Here is a 25,096-nt window from a genome sequence, read left to right as displayed (position 1 = left end):
AAGGGCAGAGGGACCAATTTGTTCTCTCTCACTCCAGGCACTTAGGACCAAGCCAGAGGTGAAGTCACTCTCTGCAGGTGCTGTCAGTGGGGTAGTGGACCACACTCCCATTGAACTCAGATTTGAAGCAGCCTTGTAAGGTGACCCACTGCCACAGTGGCAGCCCAAGGGGAGTAACTACACGCTTTAGCCAAACACCTGGGCTCAGGGAGGGCACAGGGATGCTCAGGAGGTTTTGTTCCCTTCTCCTCAACAATCACAGCCTTCTACCAGGGGAAAATGCAAAGAGGATGAAGCAGTGGAGACCGAAAAGGGGCCTCAGGTGTGTAGGGAGCTGACTGTGGCATCTACTCTTTCAAAGAGGAGAATCTGCGCTTTCCCTTTTGGAGGTCGCAGCAGACAGATCTAGGACATACTTACTGAGGAGAGGGGCATCAGCCCTCCAAAAGCCTTTGATACAGAAACACAAGATATTGCACCTACTGATGAATTCATACTATGTGTTACCTCATATCATTTATCTATGTCACAGGTTTTTGACTGTACGTCTTCTAAAAATAAAGCTGCACTGTGTTGTAAGACCTGATTTTTGTCTGAATGTGGCATTACAAAAAGAATTCTTTCACACTACTATCAAAACAATAAACAAAACACAATTCAGGGGGATATACCAGTTCAGATCAATGATAAATACGTAACATTTTATGTCCTTTCTTGGATGTTATGTGTTTACAAAAGCGTTAGTGATTTTTTTATTACACCATACTTGTTTGATTGCCACGTTTTGCTTCAAAGATGATCAAAGATTACTTCCACCTAATAGGCAAACATGACAGACATTAATAATGAATGTTAGAGCCCAGTGTTTAGAACTGTGACAATGGGTGGGGGGTAGCAACACACTGCATTCTTGACTATTCATTTTTTTAAACTTTTGAACAGTCAACAAAAGAAGTGATTGGCAACAAATATTAAATCAAGTAGGAACAAAGAAGGCCCTTGAAACTATAATGAATATGCAGCTCTTTCTAGAGAAGAGACTGCTGAAAGCAATGAGATTTCATGAAATAAGAGCTATGGCTTAAGCTATAATGAAACAATAAATACATTCTTCACGAATATGAAAAGACATTCTCAATTTTTCATTGTCAGATGTTGGCTCCTATATTACTGCAATCTGCCAACCTGCACTATGGGGTTTAAACAAAATAGAAGAGATAAGACTGCAGATTCTTTAATGTAACAGTATGTGAAAAAATAACCATCATTTTCCATCTTACTTCTTTGAGCACATGACAGATAAAACAGAAGTGGGTGACCAAAATCTTACGCCAGGATGTACTGTATGTCTGCTATTACTTAACCTACTAGGATGGCAAACTGCTTGCTTATTTGTGTCTTGTTCTGGGAGTATTTCCATAGAATGCTGAATGCATGTGACATCATCCGATTACAAATAAGCCAACATTCAGCCATTAGAAAGCTAAACTGCACAAAGAAGCTTTGCAACTTTCAACAGGAGATTTTATACATTTCTTCTTGGATGGCTGAATCTTCAAAGTATGGTTGCGAACTAACACACCTATAAATGTAGGCGGATTATTACAATTGCTTTTATTTTATGCAACATAAAAGATCACATTGATATGTGTATGAAGATTAATATCATATCTGGAACATCACATAGACTTTCTACTTTTTTACTCCTTAGTCCCTCTCTCTTTTTACTCCACCGCCCTGTGCTCTGTCCTTGGTTCTTTTCCCTCCTGTTTTTCTTATCTTCCTTTCAGTTGTTTTTCTCACTTCTCTGGTTTTTCTTCTTCTCTCTGGCTTTTCCCTCTTTCCTCTTTCTAACCCCCCCATTCCATTTTATTATTTACCTTCTCTCTCAGTCATTTTATTCTTCCTCCAACCTTCTCTGAATCATCCTTTATCTGGTGCCCATTTTACTCCCCACTCCCGCCCCACACACATGCTTATTATCACTCTAGTCTTTAATCTGCCCCTCACTTCCCATCTGTTCATTATCTCCAGGTTGTCCATCTCATCCTGTTAGAGACAGACCATGTTGCTTCTTGCTGCCCACATAAGAAACAAGGAGTCTTTTAGCTGGCCTGCTTTTCTTCATTCCACTGTATCTTTCTCACACCACATCCCACTTCATAGTGAATGTTAATAACAACTTTAAAATATTTTTACCAAAAATAAAAAAAATACAGTCCTGGATCTGTGAAAAAGAAGACGACAGGATTGCTTAGCTTTTGTGTGAGGTGCCAAAGATACAGTCTTACTTTTGTTAACTCTATTTCATCTTGCTGCTGTTGCTGGCATTTCAAAGAACTTGCATATTTCAACAGTCTTTATGCTCTATCTTTCAAACATACACAGTCATAGGAGCTATCGAGAACAGAGGAATCAATAAATATAGTCTGGAGAAAAGAGCCCATTGGACTGGCTAAGGAACTGAGAAATGCTTTGTGTAAAAGAAAATGAGCAAAGAGATAATATTTTATAAAGCTTTTTTATTTTAGAGGAGGTTTTGCCTTTTAGACCCTGCTAAGCAATTTCAACATTTGTGGAGTCTCCAGTATGCTTTGGAATCACTTCCTGGAGTGTGACTGAGTAGAAATGACTCTTAGTCATTACAAAATTTTCTATCTAAGCAAGATTATGGCACAAACAACCAGAAGAAACATCTCTTTCATTTTGCTGGTTTCTTTGCCTCTGGAAGGAAATTATGGGACAAGAATTCAAAGACTACATATCTAGGCACATTTGGAAATCCCAAACCGTTTAAACAAATCACTGACACAATTTGAAACAGTAAGCATTTAAATAATTTTAAATCAGTAATTTTAAATCAAGTTTGGAAAAGGAAGTTTCCTAGTTTTCTGCTGTTCAGGGAGCAAGAGGCGCAGCACAACTAACAAAAGGTTTTCTGCAGAAGCTGAGTTAGATGCAGTCCTTGCAGCTGATACATGTGCGCTTAGTTGCTAAGACCAAAGTAGCTTTTCTCATAAAGGTAGATTAGGATATTGTTTCTTGCACTGTCATTTTACTGTAGATTTCTAGTTTACATTTTGAAGATTGCCTTGACTAGAATGTTTTGGTTTACAAGGAAAGCACAAAATACACGGAAGCTGTTGTGCCGGGTTGGTGAAAAGAGTGTATGTGGCTCTTTGCTAACAAGTAGTTCTTAAAGACCTACTATCCAAACAAACTAAAGCACATGAAACTTCTTGGTAACTGGTCTGACCCCCAAATTGAGGATGAAGATGATGCTACAGTGTTATATCAGATGTTAGGTTTTTTATGTTTTTATGTGGTACTTACAACCTACAGATACAATCACTTGGAAATCTACAACTGTACAGCCACAGAACAATATGAAGGAAAAGGTATTAGTTTAAAAACCCCATACTTTGTTGTTCTTTTATCATTCAAGACTTTAATTTATTTTGATACAAGTTCTTTCATTTCTGATAAGACAAAAATCAAACTTTATTTTTAATACTCTTCCCCTTTTTCTAGCAGAAGAAAGTAGAATTTTATTCCGTAACTTTCAAATGAGAAATAGTTTGTTAGTATTTTAACAACTTTTTTTCAATTTTTGTCCTTTTCATTCTGATAAAAACTGACCTTTAAGTAGCCACTGCCCTAGAAAAGTAGCATTTATGGCCAAGAGTGAACTTCTTTTTTTGTTTTCAGCAGACTTGACTTTAGAGATGGTCAGTTAAGTTGCTGAGTTCACATCTGCATGCTATTTTATACTTGGTAATTGCTTCCAAAAGTGTTTGTTAAAAGATTGATCTTTATGATGCATGTTGACAGATACTGAGCTGAAGAATTTGCTCTCTCAAGTGTGTAGGTTTGCACTGTGCAGGAAGTATCAGGCAATGATGCAGGTAATTATCACCTGATGTGACAACATGATGGTACCGTAAGCCACAATGCCTAAACTTTAGTTGGATGTATATGAGCCTTGAGATCCTGTGACAAAAATGAAATTAACTTGTGTCACTTCAGTAAGGAACTAGCAGGGAGGTATTAAAACAACCCATAAATATTAGAAGTCCCTGAAAGCTAATGAACCAGTTTCCCTTAGCTAAAATGACAGAGTGTCTGCCAAGAAATCCAAGGACCCAGTCTATGTTTCTCTCTCTAAAGCAATTAGTCAATCAGTACCTTCACAGATCTGTGAACCAATCTGTCTTATTTCATATGTCTGTGCAAGAATTACTTTAAAGTGATAAGGTTACTGCAGTGAAACCTGGCAAACACTTTTACAATAGGCTTGTATGCTGTTAGAGTCACCAGCAGCATGCTAAGAAATGTCAACTGTAATTAAACCCAATCATTTTCAAATGTATGCCATGCTTTGGAAATGGTGAGGAATGCTTTTTACAGTAAGAATTCTCAGCCCTGTGAGCGTAGACTTTTTTTTAGATTTTTTTTTTCTTTTTGTGGGAAGAAGATTTTTTTTCTTTTTCTTTTGGCAACACCATTTTGGAAGATGTTTATTCATTGAGGCAATTGTATCAAAAATATAGAACTGCAGGTTTCTTCTCTAGACTTGTCACAGTTCTTATTGAATTTGCATTTAAGGATTGTCCCTGCATGTAATTCTGAGTACATGGCATGGAATCTATTTTAAAGATTTGTGAACCACTTTGGCAAAATGTCTATTTAGTGAAAAGTGACATTTCAAAGTACTGAACTTAAATTGTGTTCAGCTTTTGGCAAGCAGTTTTAGAAAAATCAAAAATACAAGTTTGTAAATGGTTAAAGACTTGCTTCTAAAATAAAGCATTTAAATGTTGCAGACTAATTTCATGTAAGGATACAGTTTCCCTTTGCAAAGATAGGAAGATGATAATGGCTGCCCTATACCCTGTTCATTTAACTCTCCATGTACTGCACTGGTGTAGTAATTTAAACATGATCCTGCTTGACCCCATGCAAGCATTTTAGCAACAGAGGTGTAAGGTGCTCCAGGAAAAAAGTGTCTCACTGTATAAGGTTTATTACTGGAGCAGTGTCTTGGATTTTTCATTCACTAGAGAGGGCTCTTTACCCACTCCCACGACTCATAAGTATTTGGTTGATTGTTAAAAAATGTAACAGATACAACCGAAAACATTGCCTCCACTCATCTTCGTAATTCCGTACCCTCATCCAGTACACTGATCTGGAGATAGTATTTTTTCACAATATGGTCAAAATACATTTGAGAGTCTGAGAGGTATAGTGATGGCAAAGATTTTTTTATTGTGTGCAAGACAGGTATGTGCCTATGTGTGCCAGGGCAGCTCTGGCCAGCCTCACTTCTGCATCTGAAGAGGTTAGTGTAGTGCCAAGTGCTGTCTCGGCACTATTTTTCAACTCAGAACAGGCGCTGTAGTTATGCCTGTGCTTTGGACAGTGGGGCAGAAAACCAACAAGTGAATACTTTTGTGCTAGTTTGCTCACAGTTAAAACCTATTGTTTTTCAAAGTTACGTTAAGACCAAATACGATGTTGAAGGTTGAACTCCAGTCCTGTTGGAGTCAATGGCCAAACATTCATTCATGTTGACTGTGGCCAGTATTTTGTTGTAATGAAATGTCAGCTGTCCCTTGCAGACAACAAGTAGCTTTTAAATGTAACAAAGCACTCCCTTACCTTCTGGTAGAATAGTTTGGAAAATGTACCACTGGTTAATGAGAGGTTTCTGTTGAGGAAATTCCTCTCAGCTCCAACATATTTTCTCTTTTGACAATGTTTGTCTTTACTGTAAAATTCTTACAGTCATCTCAAGTAAAAAAATGACTTGGGACTGCCCTTTTTGAAAAGTGGACTGAAGACATAAAGACAACAGGAGAAAACACTAATGACACTTAAGTGAAACAAAATTTCTTGAATGCCTTCATGCCTGAATTGGCTACGTAGAAAGTAAACTGTTTCACATCATATGTAAAATGCTGAAGAAAAGATATTTTGACAAATTTTATTCCTTTTTGTTCACTTAATGCACATCAAACTTAATTCTGTGTTGTTATTTTAAATTACATTAACTAAACAGAAATTTTAAAAGAACCAAAGTGTAAGCTTCACACTACCTCAGTACCTATTGCTGTTTTAATTGATAGATATTTTCATTTTTACTTATTGATATTTGTATAAAAACAGTGAAGACCGCTTTTAAAGTCTTCACTGCTTTTATATACAAAAGAATGATATAATTATGCATTTATTCCTATGAGATTCATTATCATGCAACTCTTTCTGGTATGAATAAATACCTTGAGAGAGAGAACATCTCAGTCCTCTCAGGGTGAAGAGGCATTTTTCCTGCCTGAAAATAGCATCCTCACAACCAGCAACAGTTAAGTTTCATAAACTTTGAACTCTACTACGAGAACCTTTCAGGATGATTATCCTCTCAGCAAAAAAAGTTAAGAGTAAGTTCATTATTGTCCTTAGCTCAATATAAACCTGTAAAAGAAGTCTGCATTTTTCAATGCCAACACACAAATTTGACTCAAGACAGCTTGCAACATGCAGCTACTATGATTTTTTTCTCTTTTTACTGGTTCTAGTAGACTGTCAATGAAATATTTACCTGACTCGTGTGGCTCTCCTTATGTCTTTGAATCGATGAGCCTGCCGTAGTGCTGGCTGACAGTCTTGAATATTCATTTTCCTCTGGTAAACCTAAAGCAGAACAATACTAATTTATAATCTGACATTTACGCATTGCCTGATTTCAGCATGAGATTCAAAAGACCTTGACATGTTTTACTAAAAAAGAATGAAAATATCACACATTTGCCTGGATATTTACTATTTCCATGCTTCCTGGAACTGGAATAATTATTGTTTACCAAGTATGAATAGCATCATAGGTATGCATGCTGGTTTACAGAAGCAGCAATTGTACTAAGAAAGCCTCCAAATAACACATTACCTATGCACTGGTCAGGGATTCCTCCTGCAATGCGGAAAGCCCTGGCTCCTCTTCCCCTGGCTCCTTTTCATTGCAGAAGCAATGCAAAGGGGATGGAAAACAGGCCTGCGGTCTGCTCTCAAATTAATGTCTCTGGGTTACAAGGGAAGTTGATAGTAGGTCCAGGACTTACAACTTCATCTCCTCAGTACAGAGTTTTTCCTGTAATTCTTGTACTTATTGTGCACTCTCCATGTGGGAATTAGCTGCCCAAAATTTAGCTGTGTAAAAAACAGTCATCCAGTGTAAAAGAGCCAGGTAGACTCCCTCTGTAGTCAAGAGGAACAAAGACCTGTGCACAGTGATCCTAGAGCAAGGCTCACTGCCGGTGCTTCCCCATCACTTCTGCCTGAATGGAAAGACCATTCACATAGCACTACAGAGGATCTGAAAGGCGGGATGAGGGGAAGCAAAGGCAGAAGCAGAAATACAGTGAGTCCATAATAGGTGTTATTAAGCCCCTCACAAACCAGAATCACAGACACCATGGTAGGTCTGGTATCCAGCAATTTTGGTATTGTTTCATATAGCATATTTTCCAAATGTTCATGCTACTATGGCATCCGTAAACAGCATACCACTACTCTTTCTTTAGTCAACTGAACAGAGCTAGCCACCACAAGAGGATCCATCCTGGTAAGAGATATGCAAGTTGAATTGTTCTCAGTAGGCCACCTGAGTTTTACTAACTAGAAATGGAACACATGTAATCTGAAGTATTTGATTAGACTATGCATTGACCTTTTGCATGGCTGAAACTAGGTAAGGTGATTCTGCACCTAGATATGTAACTCTTAGGTAAGAAAAAATTAGGCGAGCCCCGCTCTTTGCATATTGTACATTACATACACAGAATCATAATGGAAACTGAATTCAAAGTTCAAATGCAATGAATCATAAACTACTTATGGTATTATGCGCTGTACTAGACATAGTTCTGTTTCATGTTCATGTTCAGTTTCTTGTTCCATCACGAAACTGGCATAGAAACACACTGTGAAACATGCTTGCCTTCCAGCCTGCTATCTTCAGTATTAAAAATGTTTTTTAATTTTTTTATTTTCATAAATGAGCATTAACTCTTAACATGGTTACTGATATATGATTTAACTCATGAAAATGTAAGTTGCATGAATAATCCTATAAAATAACCTGACTTTGCAAGAGAAATAGAACAAGAATTTTAAAGAGAAGCAATGGTGCTTATTCCTTTTTGGCCTCCCTACCCTGCTTTTAGTTTCCTCCTTATAATGGTGCATGTCCACAGCTTTGTAACTATGGACAGCTGGATTTTTATTTGTTCTTCTGAATAAAGCTTGTGTAAAGTATTCATAAATATGGATCTTCTTCTACAGCTTCACATCATCTGGACTTCCTCTCGACACATACAGGCAGTGAAGAAGATAGAACCGCTGCTTGCAGCTCAGTAGCCAGGTCAAATCTTGTGAGAATCTAGCACTTCAGTCCTTTTCTGCCTGGTGCAGAGAGGGAGTCTGACCCTGTTCTCTCAGTGATTTGAACTATGTGCTGTTTCGAGGTGGAGTTACCACTTTTTGAAGCTGGTCCCTGATATATTAGGTATGTACTGGGGCAAGGTCTGATGTTCAAGGTCTCCAGTATACTAGGCTTGTAAAATATATATTAGGTTACCACTATCCCTTTCTTACCCATATTAAATTCCCTGTCCTCCAACTTAAAATTCTCCCTCAGCAAAATCACGTATTTTTGGTCAAATGAAATGCTCGAAATAAATTTCCCTCCAAAAATACAGTTTTTGTCAACACAAAACAAATCCCTTTTTTTCCAAATCGTTTCCTGAACTAATAATTTATTCACATGGATGCAGTTTGTATACATCTCAAACAAATTAAACAATATCCACATTTTAATGCAGAATGCTTTGTTTAAGTAGGTGTTATTCATTTAATTTAAATAAAAGACATAATGTAAAATATCTGCATGATTCTAGACCACCATAAATGAATGAAAATACTTTCCTAGGCCAGCAGCATGTTTTGAAAAAGATACTGCTTTTGCACTATATTTATACAGTTCAGGATCTACCGTCCATAACAGCCTTGAGCTAAGAATAAGGTTATCAATGATTTTCTGTTTATTTCTATGAAAAGCACTTTGATAAGAGGTCTTATCAAGTAAGTAAGCAACAGCACGTCATCATAGACATGGCAAGCAGAGGCTTGGTGGAGTTTGGAAAGATAAATGGAGTAACTGATTACATTCTGAAGAGTTTTCCTTTACGTACACCTAAGTAAATATTAGGATACCACAGCTGTGCGCTGAATAAGACCTTGCTTAATTCAGCACAAGGTTGGAAGCATCAGTTTAGCAGGGGCAGGGGCAGAATTACAAGAACATAAGTTAATCAGGGGTTCAGGCTGGAACACAAATTACATCATCTGGGCTGGGCTTTCTTGCAACTATTCTCAAGTTACCAAAAGTAAGTCTAATTTGTCAATTTTGGGGCAAAAATATGCTTGCTAACATTATTACTGCAATTACATGTGGTCGTGAAAATGAAAGCAAGGAATATGATTCAATCAATAATCTCTAACTGGAGAAGTGAAAGAAATGCATTCCATTTTTTTCACATAATCAAGAATACAGCCTTGTCCCAAGCAATACGTATATTCGAACTACAAACCTGATCCTTTACCCACTTACTCCCTGTAATGCCTTTTCTATATTGCTTCAAAAGAAGATCCCACACTCAATCCTCGATCTTCTTTCTGTACTCCCTATTTCCCATTTTTGCCCTGTTCTCAAGATACTCCCTTTAGGATCCTTCAGATAAACAGCTTGCATCTCAAATATTGAGATCTAGATCACCGGACATCTGGAAGTGGTTCTGTGGTTCCAGAGAAATTCCAGTCTCATAGGCTCTGCTACCCCAACTGGAGACCCTGCACCTCCTGGCCTCCAACATCTGTATTTGCAGACCACCACCAATACCACAGAGTCTCCGGGTCTTTGCAACTGTGGCCACACATCATTCCCCGAACCACCTAACTTCCTCCGTGATTCTGCATTCACACAGGCTGGGTCTACTGATCAGCTCCACTTGACACATTGGCTGCTATAGTGTGAAAGAGGCACCACCAGGAAGGACAAGATGTAAGGCTCTGTGCTCAACAGCATGTAGCCTGTGTCATGGTGACATGCCCCTTTTCTGTCAGGTTACCTGCTGTGACACCTCTCCCATTCTGCGACTTGTTGCCTGATGTGCTTAAATCTGGTGGCAAGTTTCAAGAGACTAGACAGCAGACTGTAGGACCGTAGCACCCGGGTGACCTGCGTAGGCAGAACAGTTTCCTTCTCGACAGCCAAAGTTAGACAAGTCTAAGCCCCTTACCTGAATAATGCATAGGGCTTTTGGTGAAACAGACAGCTGCTTACGCCGATCTGCATGAACTATATAGTGAGTCCATTCTCAAGGATCTCCGTACACGAGGAGTGGACCTCAGTTATAACTGAAGAGGAATAACCAGAGAGGCTTCCTTCGTGGGACAGTGGCGTGCCAACGGAGCTGGATGAACAGCACAGTGCAAGGTGCGTGCCCGTATGACCATTAGGCACAACGCAGCACAATGCTCCTTCGGTCCAACAGGGCTGCCTTATCTATACAATATCTACTCTAATTTTCACTTGGGCTACATAGAGTAAGTACCTATATAACACACTACACTGGGGCTAAGAACAGTCAGGTATCTGGGGAATTTCACCCTTTCACTAACCAAAGGTTAGGTCACTTCAGTCACTTATTACAGTCGTTGTATTTAAACATTTCACTTAATGATTAAACACTCCTCTATATCCTATTAGGTACTAGTTGGAAATGACAAACTTTTACCTGCAGTGTTTGAGTGTCTCCCACCAGAGGATCTGTTGTTTTGGGTGATTTAGGATCACAACTTTCAGCATTGTAACATAAAAGGTTATTATAGGCTTTCTGATTACTCTTTGTGTTTGGACAAGAAATAGCAAAAGAGCTCTTTCAGACTAAAAACTCTGGGGGATTTGGAAGATTTGTGACAGAAAAGTCACAGTTTGATAGCACAGAGCTGTAGAAAGGTGTTACTCCTAATATTAAAGATAAACTAAAGAAGAGGAGGATTACATTATATAAAATGAAAAAGCAACTTCTATTAAAATTCTGAACTAACAGCAGTGCAAGAAATTAAACTCCGCTTCCGAAAGCAGCACAGCATTAATCTGCATGGAAGCTGAGCCAGCCAGCTTTTTAGCTGCTTAGTAATGGTTTTCTACAGAATTCATCAACATCAACATCTTCGTCAAAATGATTATTCTTACAACCATAGTGACTTTAATTTTCATGATGCTTCAGAGGAGTGGTGCTGACACTTCATTCACGACAGCAAAAGACCAGTCTTATTTAAGAAACTGCTTTCTGCATTAACTCATATGAGCAATGTATGACTCTAGTTCTATCAGTGGAAAGTAGATTATATAGTTGCACTGTGTAACAGTGGGAAGCAGATTACTTATATTCAGGAGTTTTGTAATCTCAGTATCAACTATTTAATAATGCATTTCAGGTTTTATTTTCCTCAAAGCTAGAGGAGTTTGGTGTACAGTAACAAAGAAATGAAAAAGTATTTTACATGGAAACATCTCATGGCACATTCTCAAATACCAGTATTGCCTAGATATATCCAACAAGACACAGACTGCAAAACTATGAAGACGTTAAGGTTTAATCATGGAAGGATATTTTTCCTAAGCAAACTGGCAAACTGGTTTTGAATTTGTGTAATCAAGGTACACCAGAGCTTTCCATCTTGTCAACTCTTTCAATTATTATTAAGCGTGGCTGGAAAACCAGCATTCTGTATCACAAAATTTATAACCTGATTTTGCTCTGCATCAGTATAAAATCAAAGCTTGCATCATTTCTACAACAGTCTGATAGGCAAAACATAGACTTGAACCTTGAAATACCACAAATAATGTTAATTCCTTACCCAGTGGGAAACTGCCAGACCTAAAGGGAGTTTTTTTCTACTCATAGTATACAGTGAATATCAAAACAATTCCTTATCAAAGCTGCATCAAAATTGGGAACATTCCATGAAAAGTTTGGGTCTGATGAATCAGTGTTTTGTAATGGAAAAAATGTCTTACTGGAAAATTCCATTGCATGACATTACACATTTATGATTAAACTTTTGATTTACAAATAGTCTGAAAAGAATTAGTTTATGCATAGTAGATATTGTATAATATCAATATGAACAGCCGTGGCTACTAGTGATTGCAAACAGACTGATTAAAACTTCACACAATTATAAGCACCTCTCATGTATTAGTTGGCCTTTTATTCAAGCAATGACTATTTATTTCAGTAACTGAGATCATTTCCTAACTGAACTATAATCATTACAAATAAGAAACTTAAAGCATCATTTCATTTCTAAGCTGAAAGAAACGCAGCTCTTGTGATTACACTCCAAGTTAGGGGGTTTGGGGATAAAATGGTTGCTCTTATAAAAAGCTGATCTCCCACAGGTCCCATTAGGACATCAGAATATATGGTTAAAATCCTACATAGAAAGGAATCAAAGACTTGGTCTACCCACAGTTTTTGTGTTACTTTAAGAGTCTGACTGTTATATGTACTGAAAATATGCTCCCCTCCTCACCAAATTATTATATTGATACAAATGGGGACATGGTTACAATCGACAAAGATGCCTTTTTCTTCTGTCACAGTGTGTTCCTGGTTCCACACAGGAACGAATGCACCTTTACATTCGTATAACTTCTCAGATTGGATCAGCTTTCTGCTTTGATTATCAGAGAGAACAGGAAGAATTATTTTGGCCAAGCGCTGCAGAATTTGGAGAATAGGTTTTCTTGAAAAGAAAGGAAATATTTGAAGTATTCAATTTTGATAATAAAGCTTGATTTTTCATTTCAAAACACTGCATATTAAGCAGCTCTAGCCTTTTTTTTTTTTTTAAAGGATAGCATATTTGGAAAACAAAATGCAGTTATTTCACTTGACCTAGTATTTTTTCCCTTTGAGTTTTCCAGTATAGCTCTCTAACTACCAACTGCATTATGTGTAGTTCTACCCTTAACAGTAAAGGCTATACAACTGTTCTGCTTACACAACCCATATTTAGACTTAAGTTTTCAGTATGAAGATAATTGTACGCAGTGCCATGCAAGTATTTAGACGTCTGCTTCTCCACATTCCATTGAAATAAATACTTTCTATTTGTCTTGTGTCTATTCATACGTGTCTATTTGTATTGTGTGATTTTATGTAATACAGGTGTTATATCCTTAAGATTTATGCTTTTAGGACCTTGAAAGATTTCATTCTTTCTGTCATTGCTCTTGCACCATTTTGATCATCTTGTTGCAATGATAAACAATTTGTCATTCACTAGTAAGGCACCTGTAGCAAAGGGAGATCCTGATTCTCCATTTTCTGTCCCATTTGTATTGATTATAGGATCAGAAATCTCAAATCTCAGTCCTCCATGCCTTTGGCTGCTTACAGACTCGAAGCTGAGCTAATTACAAATTCCTCAACATAGGCTGTTTTATTTTCTTCACATTCAGCTTTTATTGGAAAGGGGCTTATCAGTTCACACATACAAAGTTAAGCCAGTTCCAGAAACACAGATATTTCGCAACTCAGAAGATTCCAGCTCGACCAGATCTTAAGCAGTACATTCAATGAAACACTTCAGCAATTTTATGTTAGAAGAGCTTTGGGATTAGAAACTGCTTACCATTTGATACTGAATTTCCATTTTCAGCCATCACAGAACTGGACAGTGGATTAGATGACTGAGTTCCATGGTTATTTGCATTTTTATCCTGGGTTTCTGATCCAATATCTAATGTATTTGGATCCTCCCTGCTCCTCAAGTTCAGATTAGTTTCAGCACCTGACACAAACAGAGAAAAAGCTTGTCAGCTTCCTATTAACTAGTGGCTTTCACATCTAAGTAGAAAAAACTAACACACAGACACCAAACTACTTTATCAAATTAGTTTAATTAATCAGTAAATTCACGAGTGCAGTGATAAATGTGGAAAGTTTAAGTCAGTGATTTTTTCAGGGTTTTTTCTTTTTTTTTGCTAGTGTTCCACTTGAAGCCATTTAGAGTTTATGGAAATGAAAGGCATTAACAAAATTTGTACTGTTTATTTTCACACAAATATCAGCTGGTAAAACTCAACAAATGTTTGTATTGCCCCTATTTTAGATTCTACTCTATTTCACGAGTTCATATATTGCTGTCATCACTGCAATGCCTTTCACCATTGCATTAGGTGATACTAGCAACAGCTATAACATGGGTTTATATTTTTCTCTTATCTCCTCCCACAAGAAATGAAATGGCTTTTGATATGAAACCGTATGTAGCAAGATTCCTCCCAGCAGAGCCTCCTCGTGGGCATTATTTACCCTGCCTCAGGGCTCTCCAGCCATCAATTGTCATTTTCTATGAAGTTCCAGGTTTTCATGTCATATAGCCTTTTAGTTAAATTTCTTCAAGGCATCAAGAGGAGATTTGATCCTGAAGGAGTTCCCAAGCAATATACAATGCACAGGCATTTCTTCAGAGAGAAAGGCAAAACTCTTCTTCCCCTTCTGACCGATGGCACATCCGCATGAAGCAGAACAGCTCACAGCAAAGTGCCCGGAGCTGGCTCTGAGCTTGCCTGGCTTTGTCAGCCCAGGGCACCACAAGAAACAGGGCTCAGCCATCAGCTGTGCCTGAGTGGTGCTCCCCACTGGAGCTCAGGGGCCGGAGGCAGGTTCGGAGCCAGGAGATAAGACCATGAACGGGTTGGGGATGGTAGGAGGGACCCCCACTGCAATTCGGGTGTCCCTGGCTATCTCCACTCCACCGCTGCGTGGCAGGGCTGATAAGGCTGCATGAGATGCTGCACTGGCAAGGCTCTGCATTTTTTGAAGGATTTCTCTCTCTTCTCTGCATTTCTCTTCATTTTTTGGTGAACATATATACATACTCTTTCCTTGCCAGGACCAGGTTTGTTTCATGGAATACAAAGATGAATTCAGTTCTCTCTCTGTTTAACTCCGTTTCAGTTTTCCTCCTTCCACCCCCTGCTGAGAGCTGGCCTTAGCTACAGGGTTGACATATTATGGCTGACCCAGGTGCAGAGGCCCTCATTTAGCACTCTAAAATGGAAATTTTTCTTCTACGACAGCTCTCAAAGAGCTATTCCTTTATTTTGGTTGTGTCTATTTAAGCTTTGTCATAATGACAGCAAGAACCAACGGAGGTCAAAAGACTAGCTATTAAAACCAACACTACAGCATTCATCCATACTTCCAATGACATCCTCAGCTCTCCCAAACATAAAATATATTCTTACAAGTCTTGAGCACATGAACATTTTTCAAGGGGACAGGAAAAACATTTTTTCACCAGGTAACAGGTACTTTGCCTGCAGATTTTCAAACTTAATGCTGACTGCATGGTTAATTTTTCATTTTTATGCCTGAACTGAAAAAAACCACCTGGTTTATGAAGTACCAACATTTAAAAAAATAATTAATGAAATAAAAACTATGTAACCATCTGCTTAACTTGAAATGTTTCATTTCATAGAACAGGGCCTTCTTGGTTTTGTTTAGCTTTCAGTTATCTAACTCTGAATCTTTCTTAACATTTCCTCTTCTAACAAAAAAGCTGTCTTGAAAAGTCAAAAAGTTCATTTCCAAGCTGTCAGAATAAAACATTTCAACTTTTTTTTTTTTGCTTCCTCCCTTGCCCTGATTGCCGATCTTTTTTTTTTTTTTGCCGGACCTGACTGGAGTGTTTCAGTGGCACTGTTTCATAAACTGCGTACTTAGGCAGATGTGCTATGCATTGAAAAAATTAGGCCAGCTCTACCCACAGTAACTGACTTGGGAGAGGTAGTAGAACCAGAGTCTGAGCTGGAAAATGCATACAATACAATTATAAGAGCATGCCTGATTTAGCTTTTGTACAAGCAAGTTGACTGCAAAATGCATCTTTGCAGCTCATATTAAATTTATCTGAAAAGGAAATGTCACTTTTAGATGTTAATAGTCAGTGCACTTGCCTATAGATCATAATCCACCTACGTAATTATTGTACCACCTTTTACATAAAGAGTCTCAGGGGAATCAGCTGGGATCCTTATTTTTCTTGATATCCGAAAGATTTATTGATTTGTCTGACATCTGCAATTCATTTGAGAATGTGCAAGTCAAAAGACTTTTTCTTGCACTCCTATTTCCAGAGGCCTTTTGTTTCATAGGTACATTGGTATCTTTTCATGGCATTCATGAAGGGCTCTTGGAAAAAAAAGGTCATCTTTTCTCTTTATATCTGTAAGATGAAATACTACAAAGAATTGTGGATAGCTACTATTGAGCTAAAGTGTCATCTCAAATTGGCAGAAACAAGTAGTGGATGGATATGCAGCATATCTTTTGGGACAGGTATCCAGATAAGAGCCATGTTATCCCATTTGTTCTGTTCAGTCACTGTAAGAACTGCACACCTTTAGTTTCTAAATAGAAGACTATATAGAGAAAATATACTTCATAGAGTCTTATTTAATTAATCTTGAATGTGGGAGAGGCCTGTATTTTGTTTCAAAATATTCTGGATTATATAAAGGTACTTGTACTAATTTCCTATATATAGGCATCTTCAGCTCCTCGTTGGAGCAGATTCATGCAAGTCTATGGAAAAAGTGTAACTGCATAAGTTGTGTAACTTCTAAAAGACTCCTGGGGAAGCCAGAGTGTAGCCCTAGCAAAAAAGTACAGTTCTTTTCTTTTGGACTTTGTGTCAAATGGGTGAGTTTCTGAAGAAAATCTTTTCTAGAAATAGGATAACAAGAGGATGCTTTAGTCAGGTGTAACCAGTGTACTGTCCCAGTGCTGCAAATCTCACCTAGGATCACTGGGTAATTCATGTTGGAAGGGACCTCATGAGGTCCCTCACGCACCCCTGCTCCAAGGAGGTTATGGGTGTCTTTCTGCACCGGGGGGCACCGAACCGGCCACGGTACCCAGACGTGGTCTAACGACAAGTGCTGGGCAGAGGGGACAACCCCTGCCCCGACCTCCTCGCTGTGCTCCTGCTGATGCAGCCCCAGATGCTGCTGGCCGTCTCTGCTGCCGGGGCTCGCTGCCGGCTCCTGCCCGGCTCCCAGGGCCCCCAGCACCCTTTCCCCAGGGCTGCTCCTCAGGCAGTCAAGTATTGGTCTGAAATTCACTTCACCCTCATGCTTTCTCACCTAATATAGAAGTTTGGACTTTTCTCCACATTAATGTCAACTTTTCCCTGCTGCCATGAAACCCTGCAGATACAAGTATGCACTGCTTTCTCATTCCTTATCAACTTCTGAAACGATCAAAAACACTTTAGGAGAGAGGAAAAGAAAAAACTGTCGTTTCTACAGTTGAACATCTTCACCAACCCACTGAATGTTAGCTTTTTGTCCAGACTTGTGCTCTGCTGTTCTCACCAGACAGATGGATTATTTACCAGGTTTCAATTTTTTTTTTTTTTTCAAGTAACAGCATCTTAACAGTTTCCAGCTAGTAATAAATGTTATTTGAAAAGTCATCCATCCCTACTTGTGAGAGACTAGCTACAGACAGGTATCAGCTGTAAGACCATGGTGGGAGTTCACGATTATAAAAGGAATACAAGCTTTAAGTGAAACCTACAGATTCTTTGCAACAGTGAACAGTGTTTGGACTATTATTTCGATAAACTGACTTTGCCAAAAAGGTATCTCTGACTCAGTCAAATTCTGCTCTGACTAATCTTGCAGTTAATGAGGATGTATGGACTACAAGGATGTATGGATGTTTGGATTGGGGGCATAATTTGCCCCTCAACTGCAGCACAGTTAATAGCTGGAAGCAATCAAGTATACAGTGCTTTTAATCAGAGTATGACAAATCAAAGTGTAACAATTATTTCCTTACAAGCAAGCTCTGTATTCCAATAAACCCATAATTACATCAACAACATTACTGGTAAAGTGGAAGAGGAAAGGTATGCAAAAGAGGCAGCTCATGAAATCCACAGTTGCCTCTTCTTTTCAGTGTTCCTGGAAGAGACGGACTTTAAAACTCACAGCAAAGTCATAAGGCACAGGATGGAATGAAATTTCACTTGTTTTGGAAAGAAAAGTCAGAGTATAGCAATCATGGAAATCATTTAATATACCTGCTTTTTATTTTCCTTTTGAGTCATTGTTTCACTCTTAAAGGAAACCCAATGCACTGAAAGTCTACATGATGTAACTTTTTTGTCTAAAGAATAACTTAAACTCTTTTAATTGAGCTATGACTTCCAAATACCCTATTATAAAGCTCTTTTTTCCCAAACATAAAATATAGGATCCAAACATCATAGTTATTTCATAAGTAGTATTTAGGCTGAACTAATGCTGTTATCGCTAAATTAGAAAATGGGCCAGTATAGGCTCTATTCAGATGACAGATTAAAGTGCAATACTGAAACATTTTGAGAAACTATTAGTTTTGTAAGGAAATTATATATTTAGCCTATTTAATAAAGTCTAAAGCAAAGTATAGATCAATGACTGGTATCAGTGTTTAGGTGGAATCACCATAGACTCTTGTGCAGCAAGACATAAAAACCCAGTATGTTATTAAAAGCCCAGCAGTAACTCACCTGGCTGGGTTGTGTTTTTCTTTTCTGTCAAAGTCCTTGGTTTTCCTTTCCTTTCTTTAAATGTATATCCATAACATATATCTGTCCTCGTATGTTCTTTTTTCAAATACTTCTCCTTTTAACATTTAGTGCTCATTTAACGTCTGACTGAAAACTCATTAATAACAACAGAAGGCATCCACTGCTTTCAGTGGGTTTTGGATCATTCATGCTTACCTTGGATGCTTTGTGCAGCACCTCCAAAGCACCAAGGGATTCATAATACAGGGTAAATACGGAGGGCCTCTTGCTTTGTCTGTCCTGGTAACTCAAATGTGACCATAACTATTCTCTGGCCATAAGGCAAATGGTTAGAGACCCCTGTCTATGCTGTTACACTTTCCTGCTCTCCACGGCAGAGAGGATGCACCCAAGTTGCCTACTGGGAATAGTCCCTGGCCTGTGCCATTTCCTGAACCATGCCCAGATCTGTCTGGAAGGGAGCCAGCCTGCCAGGTCCAAAATGATGTCAGGGACTGCTCTAGCACTTTGACTGCACAGAGGATTGAGCTGCCATACCCAGGACGTTCCCTGGTACAGGCTCATTTACTAAAACAGACACAGCCTTTCACCTTGACAGCACTAGTTATCACAATCAGAAATGAGTGGTCAAGATAAGTCCATCTCAGGAAAAAAAGGAAAAATACAGAAGAAAAGCAACCTCAAACCAGATGGGGCTAGTGGGGCACAGAAGAGTTGTACAGGTTCTGCTGAAGCCACATTTAGAAGTTGCATCCTGACTGTACAGGGGGAGCAGGTTCTCTCTAGTTTTGCTCTAGTGTAAATAGAAGTCATACACCCCTCTTAATCTGATTTGACTTATACCCGGACCATTCTTTCAAGGCACACGTGCCTTTTCATTAATTAAACAGGGAGCTAAGGCTGAGTTCCTAGCTGAGGAATTTGTGCCACAAGCTAGGCAGGACGTATCTAGGTCCTAAAGTAGAAACAGTCTCTGTCCTGGTCAACAAAAACATCAGCCCCATAAAACAGAAATGACAAATGTTATAGAAAAAGCTTAAAAGCTTTTCCGCAAAGGAACAAAACCTACAAAAATATCTAACACATATAATTATGGAAAGAAATACATGAAAAAAGGGAGAAATAGCTCCCCTTCTTAGCATTTAATATCTTTAATAAATCCCAGGATAATGTCAAACATTATTTCTTCATTCATGGAAAACATGGCTTTCTGTAACCAATAATCAATATAAGGTTTTAGTTATCAAGATCCACAGCTATTCACACTTCATTAGCAACTATGAGATCTGGGAAACACATACATTCTGGCAGATAAATTAATGTAGTACAGGAGAAGCTTTTTAGCTGGCCTATCAGGGAATCTAAAAGCTAAATAGCTTGATTTCCCTGAAACCTGTGGCTGGCATCCAGAACAATGGAAATTTCAAATGAAGCAGCTTGTCATTATACCTGTGAATAAGAGAGAACTGATGGATCCTATTAAGCAGCATATTGAAGACAAGATGTTGCAGATAGAAGGGATTCCTGATCCATGCTCTCGCTCTTTCTTAGGAAGAGTCAGGAATACACTGAATCCTAGAGGCCAACCCTGAATATTTGTTACATTTACTGTGGTTAAGTGGACATTGTAAAGTGTGTGGGGGGGAAGATGGCGACTACAGAAATTATGCAGATATTTTTTGATGAAAGAAAGGGAGAGGAAGCTTAAATAACAGGCCATTTTATTTTGGCTTGAGTGTTTACCACTGTGTTTCGCTGCACCTTGACAATTGCACTTGGCGTTTCCTGTTCTGCTCTGACTTACTGTTGAGACATTCCTTGTCCATGGCATCTGCTAACTACCCTCAGCACATGTTGTCTTGGGTGTCTTTTGCTGGATAAACGCATATTGCTTCAGAGTTGTTCAGTTTACCCACATGAAGTCACACTGTGACCTGCTGTAGCATGACTGTTTACTTTGTTTGCCCAGAGCTGGAGGCAAACAGATGCATCTTATTTGCTGAAAGAAATGGAGCAGGATGAAAACTGTCAAGACAGGATTCCCCCAGCCTTTTAGCATGTATTGCCTGTCTCACCCTCACAGTTGTGCTGCTGGCTGCCGCTGCCATCAGAGGTAATCATTATTCATTGATTTATTTCACCTCACAAAGCCTGCCCTTACAGCAGCAATTGTCTAGGATTTCCCCCTGCAATGATGCTCCTAGGATAGGCAGCAATGAATTTGTACTGTCACTTCCAGCACCCTTTCTCTCTGAGTTGTGTAAGTGGAGCTCTCAGATGGTGTTAGAAGCCACTCCAGAAGCCACATTCTTCAATGGAGCAGGTAAATATAGAAACAGACCCCTTCTTTGCTCTGAGAAGCTGCATTTGTGGAACCTCTGTATCAACACTGGAAAGCAAAGAGAGGAGATGCAGGCCATGAAGAACATCAAGTGACAAAACTCACTCTACTGGAGGTAAAGAGCTCCTCTGAAGAATACTGTGTTAGTGTGACACCGATCAGCCAGAGTTCAGAAGATAAGGCTGGTAGTGAGAAGGAAGTTGCTGAAGCAACTGCAGGAACTCCTAGGTCTGGTTCAGCTCTTAAAAACCATCAGCTCAATCACTTTTTTGTAAATCACTTCACAGCTGTGGGAAGTATACACCCAGAACAGAAAGGTTTCTTCTGCTTTCTTCTCTGATGGACTTGTGCTGGTGGGAAGATAGTGCTGTTATCTTACATTCATTTCAGTGACAATCATCACAAGCTACAAACCTTTCCCTCCTTCCCTGAACTAATGCTAGGGACATCTTTGGGTCAGGTAAACTTTCAGAGTTGGTGAGGGAGACAGAGAATGCAAGTGCCTTCTTTCCCTGTCTGGAGGACTCCAGATTGTTTTAATTAGTCTCATTCCCAACAAAAGACAAAGAATACTGCTGCTGAAGTGGAGGAAAGAGCCTTCTTAAATACTGGTAATGGATGAAGAATATCTGGACAGGCTGCCAACTCTCCTGCTTGATAGTATCGGAGCAAGAACTTGAAACACCATTTTAATGCAGCAAGTGTGCTAGAGTCCAGCCAGTGCATGTTTCAGAGACTGGGGATTTTGTTCACCCCATCTTCTCTAGGAACTGATGTCTGCAGGCCTTTCTGAGGTTCATCACTAACCACAGAGGGCAAGAAGGAGGGCAGCACTGCCTGGGACAATTTCCTGCCCTAGAAGAAGCATTTCTTCCCTCCATGTTCCCCACCTTTTCAAGTCTAATATGGAAAAAAAGTAGCTGATTTTACTCTGTAATAGTTTTGTTTACTGTTAGGTGTGTTGATTGGCTGACCAAAGAGTCTATTTCTTGTGTTTGTGTAGTTAAAAAACTGCTGGTGTGCTGGAAAAGGAGGAGGCAATTTGGTAAGAACACAGCTTCCCTTTTTTAAACTGTTTTCTTCTAACTAATGTCAATGCAGCAGTTCTTTTTGAAGGCAGACATTTAAGTTTGTTGATGTTTGTGTGTGGTATCTCAGTAACAAAACAGCCATTACTTCTGGGCTTTAGCTGCTATTGGAAGGAATTATGTGATGAGACACTGTCTCAACCTTCCTCCCCCTCAAACACAGTTGCAAATATTGTAAAAATAAACAAACAAAACCCCCTAAACAAACAGACAGGGATTTGCCACTGCCAACAGCGTCACATCAGTTCTATTTACTTTTCCCACACTACAGAGATTTTTCAGAATCTCTCTCACACCACTTCTGGCATCAACTCCAATGCAGAAGTCTCAGTGTATATGACTGTGTTAGGCAGATAAATTGAGTAGATCCTGAGGGACAATCCAAGGAGTATTTTTGGACCACCTGTCCTGCAATCCTGCCCACTGAACAGAGACAGCTATTCTGGAAAACCTCTCAGACACCACTCCCAATTTGCTTTTGAAGTGAGCTTCTAAAAAAAAAATTGAATTTAGAGATTCCTTTAGCTTGTTTTTAAGTTCATTTTGAAGGGATACAGTGATGGTCAATGACACCTCCGTGAACCTCAAAGCAAAAACATATAGCTATCACCGATGCAGTGTGATAAGCATCCATACTGTGCAAAAATATAGCCAACCTGTGGCTAAAAACTATCACTATGTACTACTAGCATGTCAGCATCATACTGCAACCAGTCCTTAAGGAAAGAGCTAAAAGAAATAATGAAATGTGGAACTTCGGGTCTAATTTTTTCACATGTTTTTTCTTTTTAAAAATTGCACCCCACAAAGGATAAAATCCATGTTCATGTTTTTCATTTTAAAATAGAGTGAAAACTCCGGCCAAAAGAGCACTGAACTTGAAGGCTTCTTTATTTTCCCACTCATTAGTGGGCCCAGGGAGAAGATGGATGCCCCAACTGCCACTCCTACTTCCAGTGCTCCACTTCCAAACACTCTCCTACCCTCTCAACAGCAGAGTGCAGCTGTGTGGACAGAGCATGAGGGTCATGTTTATGACCAAGTCTTTTTCCCAGTCTCTTTCCAATAGTTTTCTCTTGCTTCTCCATCCAGACCTGCAAAATGCTGATGCTGGAACTGGAACACAATCCACACATGTGGGTCTATAGAGTTTCATGGTAAGCTGCACAAGTCCCGTCAAGAACTTTGGGTCATCACTGAGGGGCTGGAGTTTGCGCAGTCACAACTGTATTGCTCTTGGATACCCGAGCCAGTAAGTTTAGAAGTAGCTCCGTTTCTTTACAACACATCTTTGGTTGCTGTGTAGACATACTGCTAAATGAAAACCTGATCGATGTTGAAATGGCCACTCTTGAACTTATCTAGGTCCAAAAGTAAAAAGTCAACACATTTAATTGTTAACACTTCCAGTAAGAAAAATTTTACTATGTTTGAGGCAAAGCATTTCAATACTTTCCAAACATTTTTGAAAGACTGGACATGAAAGAGTATTTATTTCAGCACAGAAATTCAGAATGCTTGATTTTCATTCCAGGGCAAAACAAAAATAAATGTCACAATCTTGACATTTTCTGTGAAATAGAATTATTGCTCTCTACTGAGGCTCTATGCAAAAGATGATTTAATGCTGAGATGGATCTAAATAAGTTAAAAGCATCTGAACAGATTTCTCACTCGAGTTGAGAAATTAATTACAGACTTTCACTACAATAAGTGTTCAAATTTCATTCTCCACTATGTCCCAAATGCCTGTAGTCCTGTAAAATCAAGTGATATGACATTTACTGCCAAATAGCCATATTCTTGGTTGGTATCAGAAATGGAAGTGTGCTACAATTCAATTTCCTTGTTCTCTGAGATATGGCTAATTTCTCACATTAGCGTATCTTTGGTTTACAATTAGTGATGTAGTGGTTCCAAAACAAGGTCCTTTGTGGTTCTGCATCTTGGATCACAAATAAAAAATACTGAAGACTGTCTACTATTTAAAGAAGCCTACAACACTGTTAGTAATGAGACAACTTCCCAAACCATTGCTGAATTTGGAACAATGATATTGCAGCAGATGGTGAAGAAAAGACATCGTTATGAAAATAATAATCCTGTAAATGTCTATCTGAATGATCAGTCACTATTAAAGGTGGGATATTATTAAAATCTATGGGCTTGAAATGCACTAAGCTGAACCAGTATGGTGTGGTTATTGGGCTCCAGTATCAGACAAGATAAAGGGGACATAAAGTAAATCCAAACCAATAGAAAGAAAGCAAAAAAGAATCAGTAATTTAAAAGGAATGCCTGAAGTTCTCAGAAATAGACTGTGTAAAAAGAACAGGGAAGTTGGTGCAATTACTTCTCCTCAGTTCATTCCTGTTAACCAGTGACAAGGTATGAACATGAGAGAACCTGTACTGGGTCAGACCAAGGGTCTGTCTACTCCAGGCTCCTTTTCTGACAGCTGTAGATACCTACAGTATAAGATTGTGTCAAAAATGCAGTGATATTTCCTGTGTGAACCTGGGGCTGCACAGTCTCCTCCAACCTCTATTTGACTGGATATAGGCCTTGGAAATGTGTGGAGGAGTGCTAAGGATCTGATTCTTTATTCAATACAAGCATTTAAAATGCAAAATAAATATAATAAAGGTTCATTACAATATCCATTATTTTTTCACCTGAAGATGAGACTTGATTTGTTCTTCTAAGAATCTTCAGGTTAAAATTGTTTATGGTAATCACACAGAAAGCCTCTTTTCCATGTCAGAACAGAAAACCAAAGCAAACTACACATTACATGATTTTAGTCTCTACGCGCAAACAGTGAAATCAACCTGGAAGAGAAATGCTACAGTGAAAAAAAATAGTCACAGCAGAAATCCAAAAAACTCTTTAGCAGTAAAATATACTAGTTTTCAGAGATTCTGAAATGGAAAATTATTCT

The 25,096-nt window shown here is 38.8% G+C and overlaps 1 protein-coding gene across 1 annotated transcript in view; it reads right to left on the bottom strand.

Annotated features, from left to right (window-relative positions):
• Window positions 1-25,096, bottom strand: part of MYO16 (myosin XVI) — a 384,622-nt gene that overhangs the window by 9,297 nt on the left and 350,229 nt on the right. The window contains exons 33-34 of the mRNA XM_075057405.1: window positions 13,768-13,926; window positions 6,602-6,693 (exon numbers count right to left, since the gene is read on the bottom strand). Of these exons, the coding sequence (XP_074913506.1) occupies window positions 6,602-6,693; window positions 13,768-13,926 (251 nt within the window). The remainder of the gene's footprint in view (window positions 1-6,601; window positions 6,694-13,767; window positions 13,927-25,096) is intronic.

The sequence above is a fragment of the Buteo buteo genome, chromosome 25 (assembly GCF_964188355.1).
Source record: "Buteo buteo chromosome 25, bButBut1.hap1.1, whole genome shotgun sequence".
In the NCBI taxonomy this organism is placed as follows: Eukaryota; Metazoa; Chordata; class Aves; order Accipitriformes; family Accipitridae; genus Buteo; species Buteo buteo.
The sequence above is the reverse complement of the archived record's forward strand: the minus strand, read 5'-3'. Positions and strand labels throughout refer to the sequence as shown.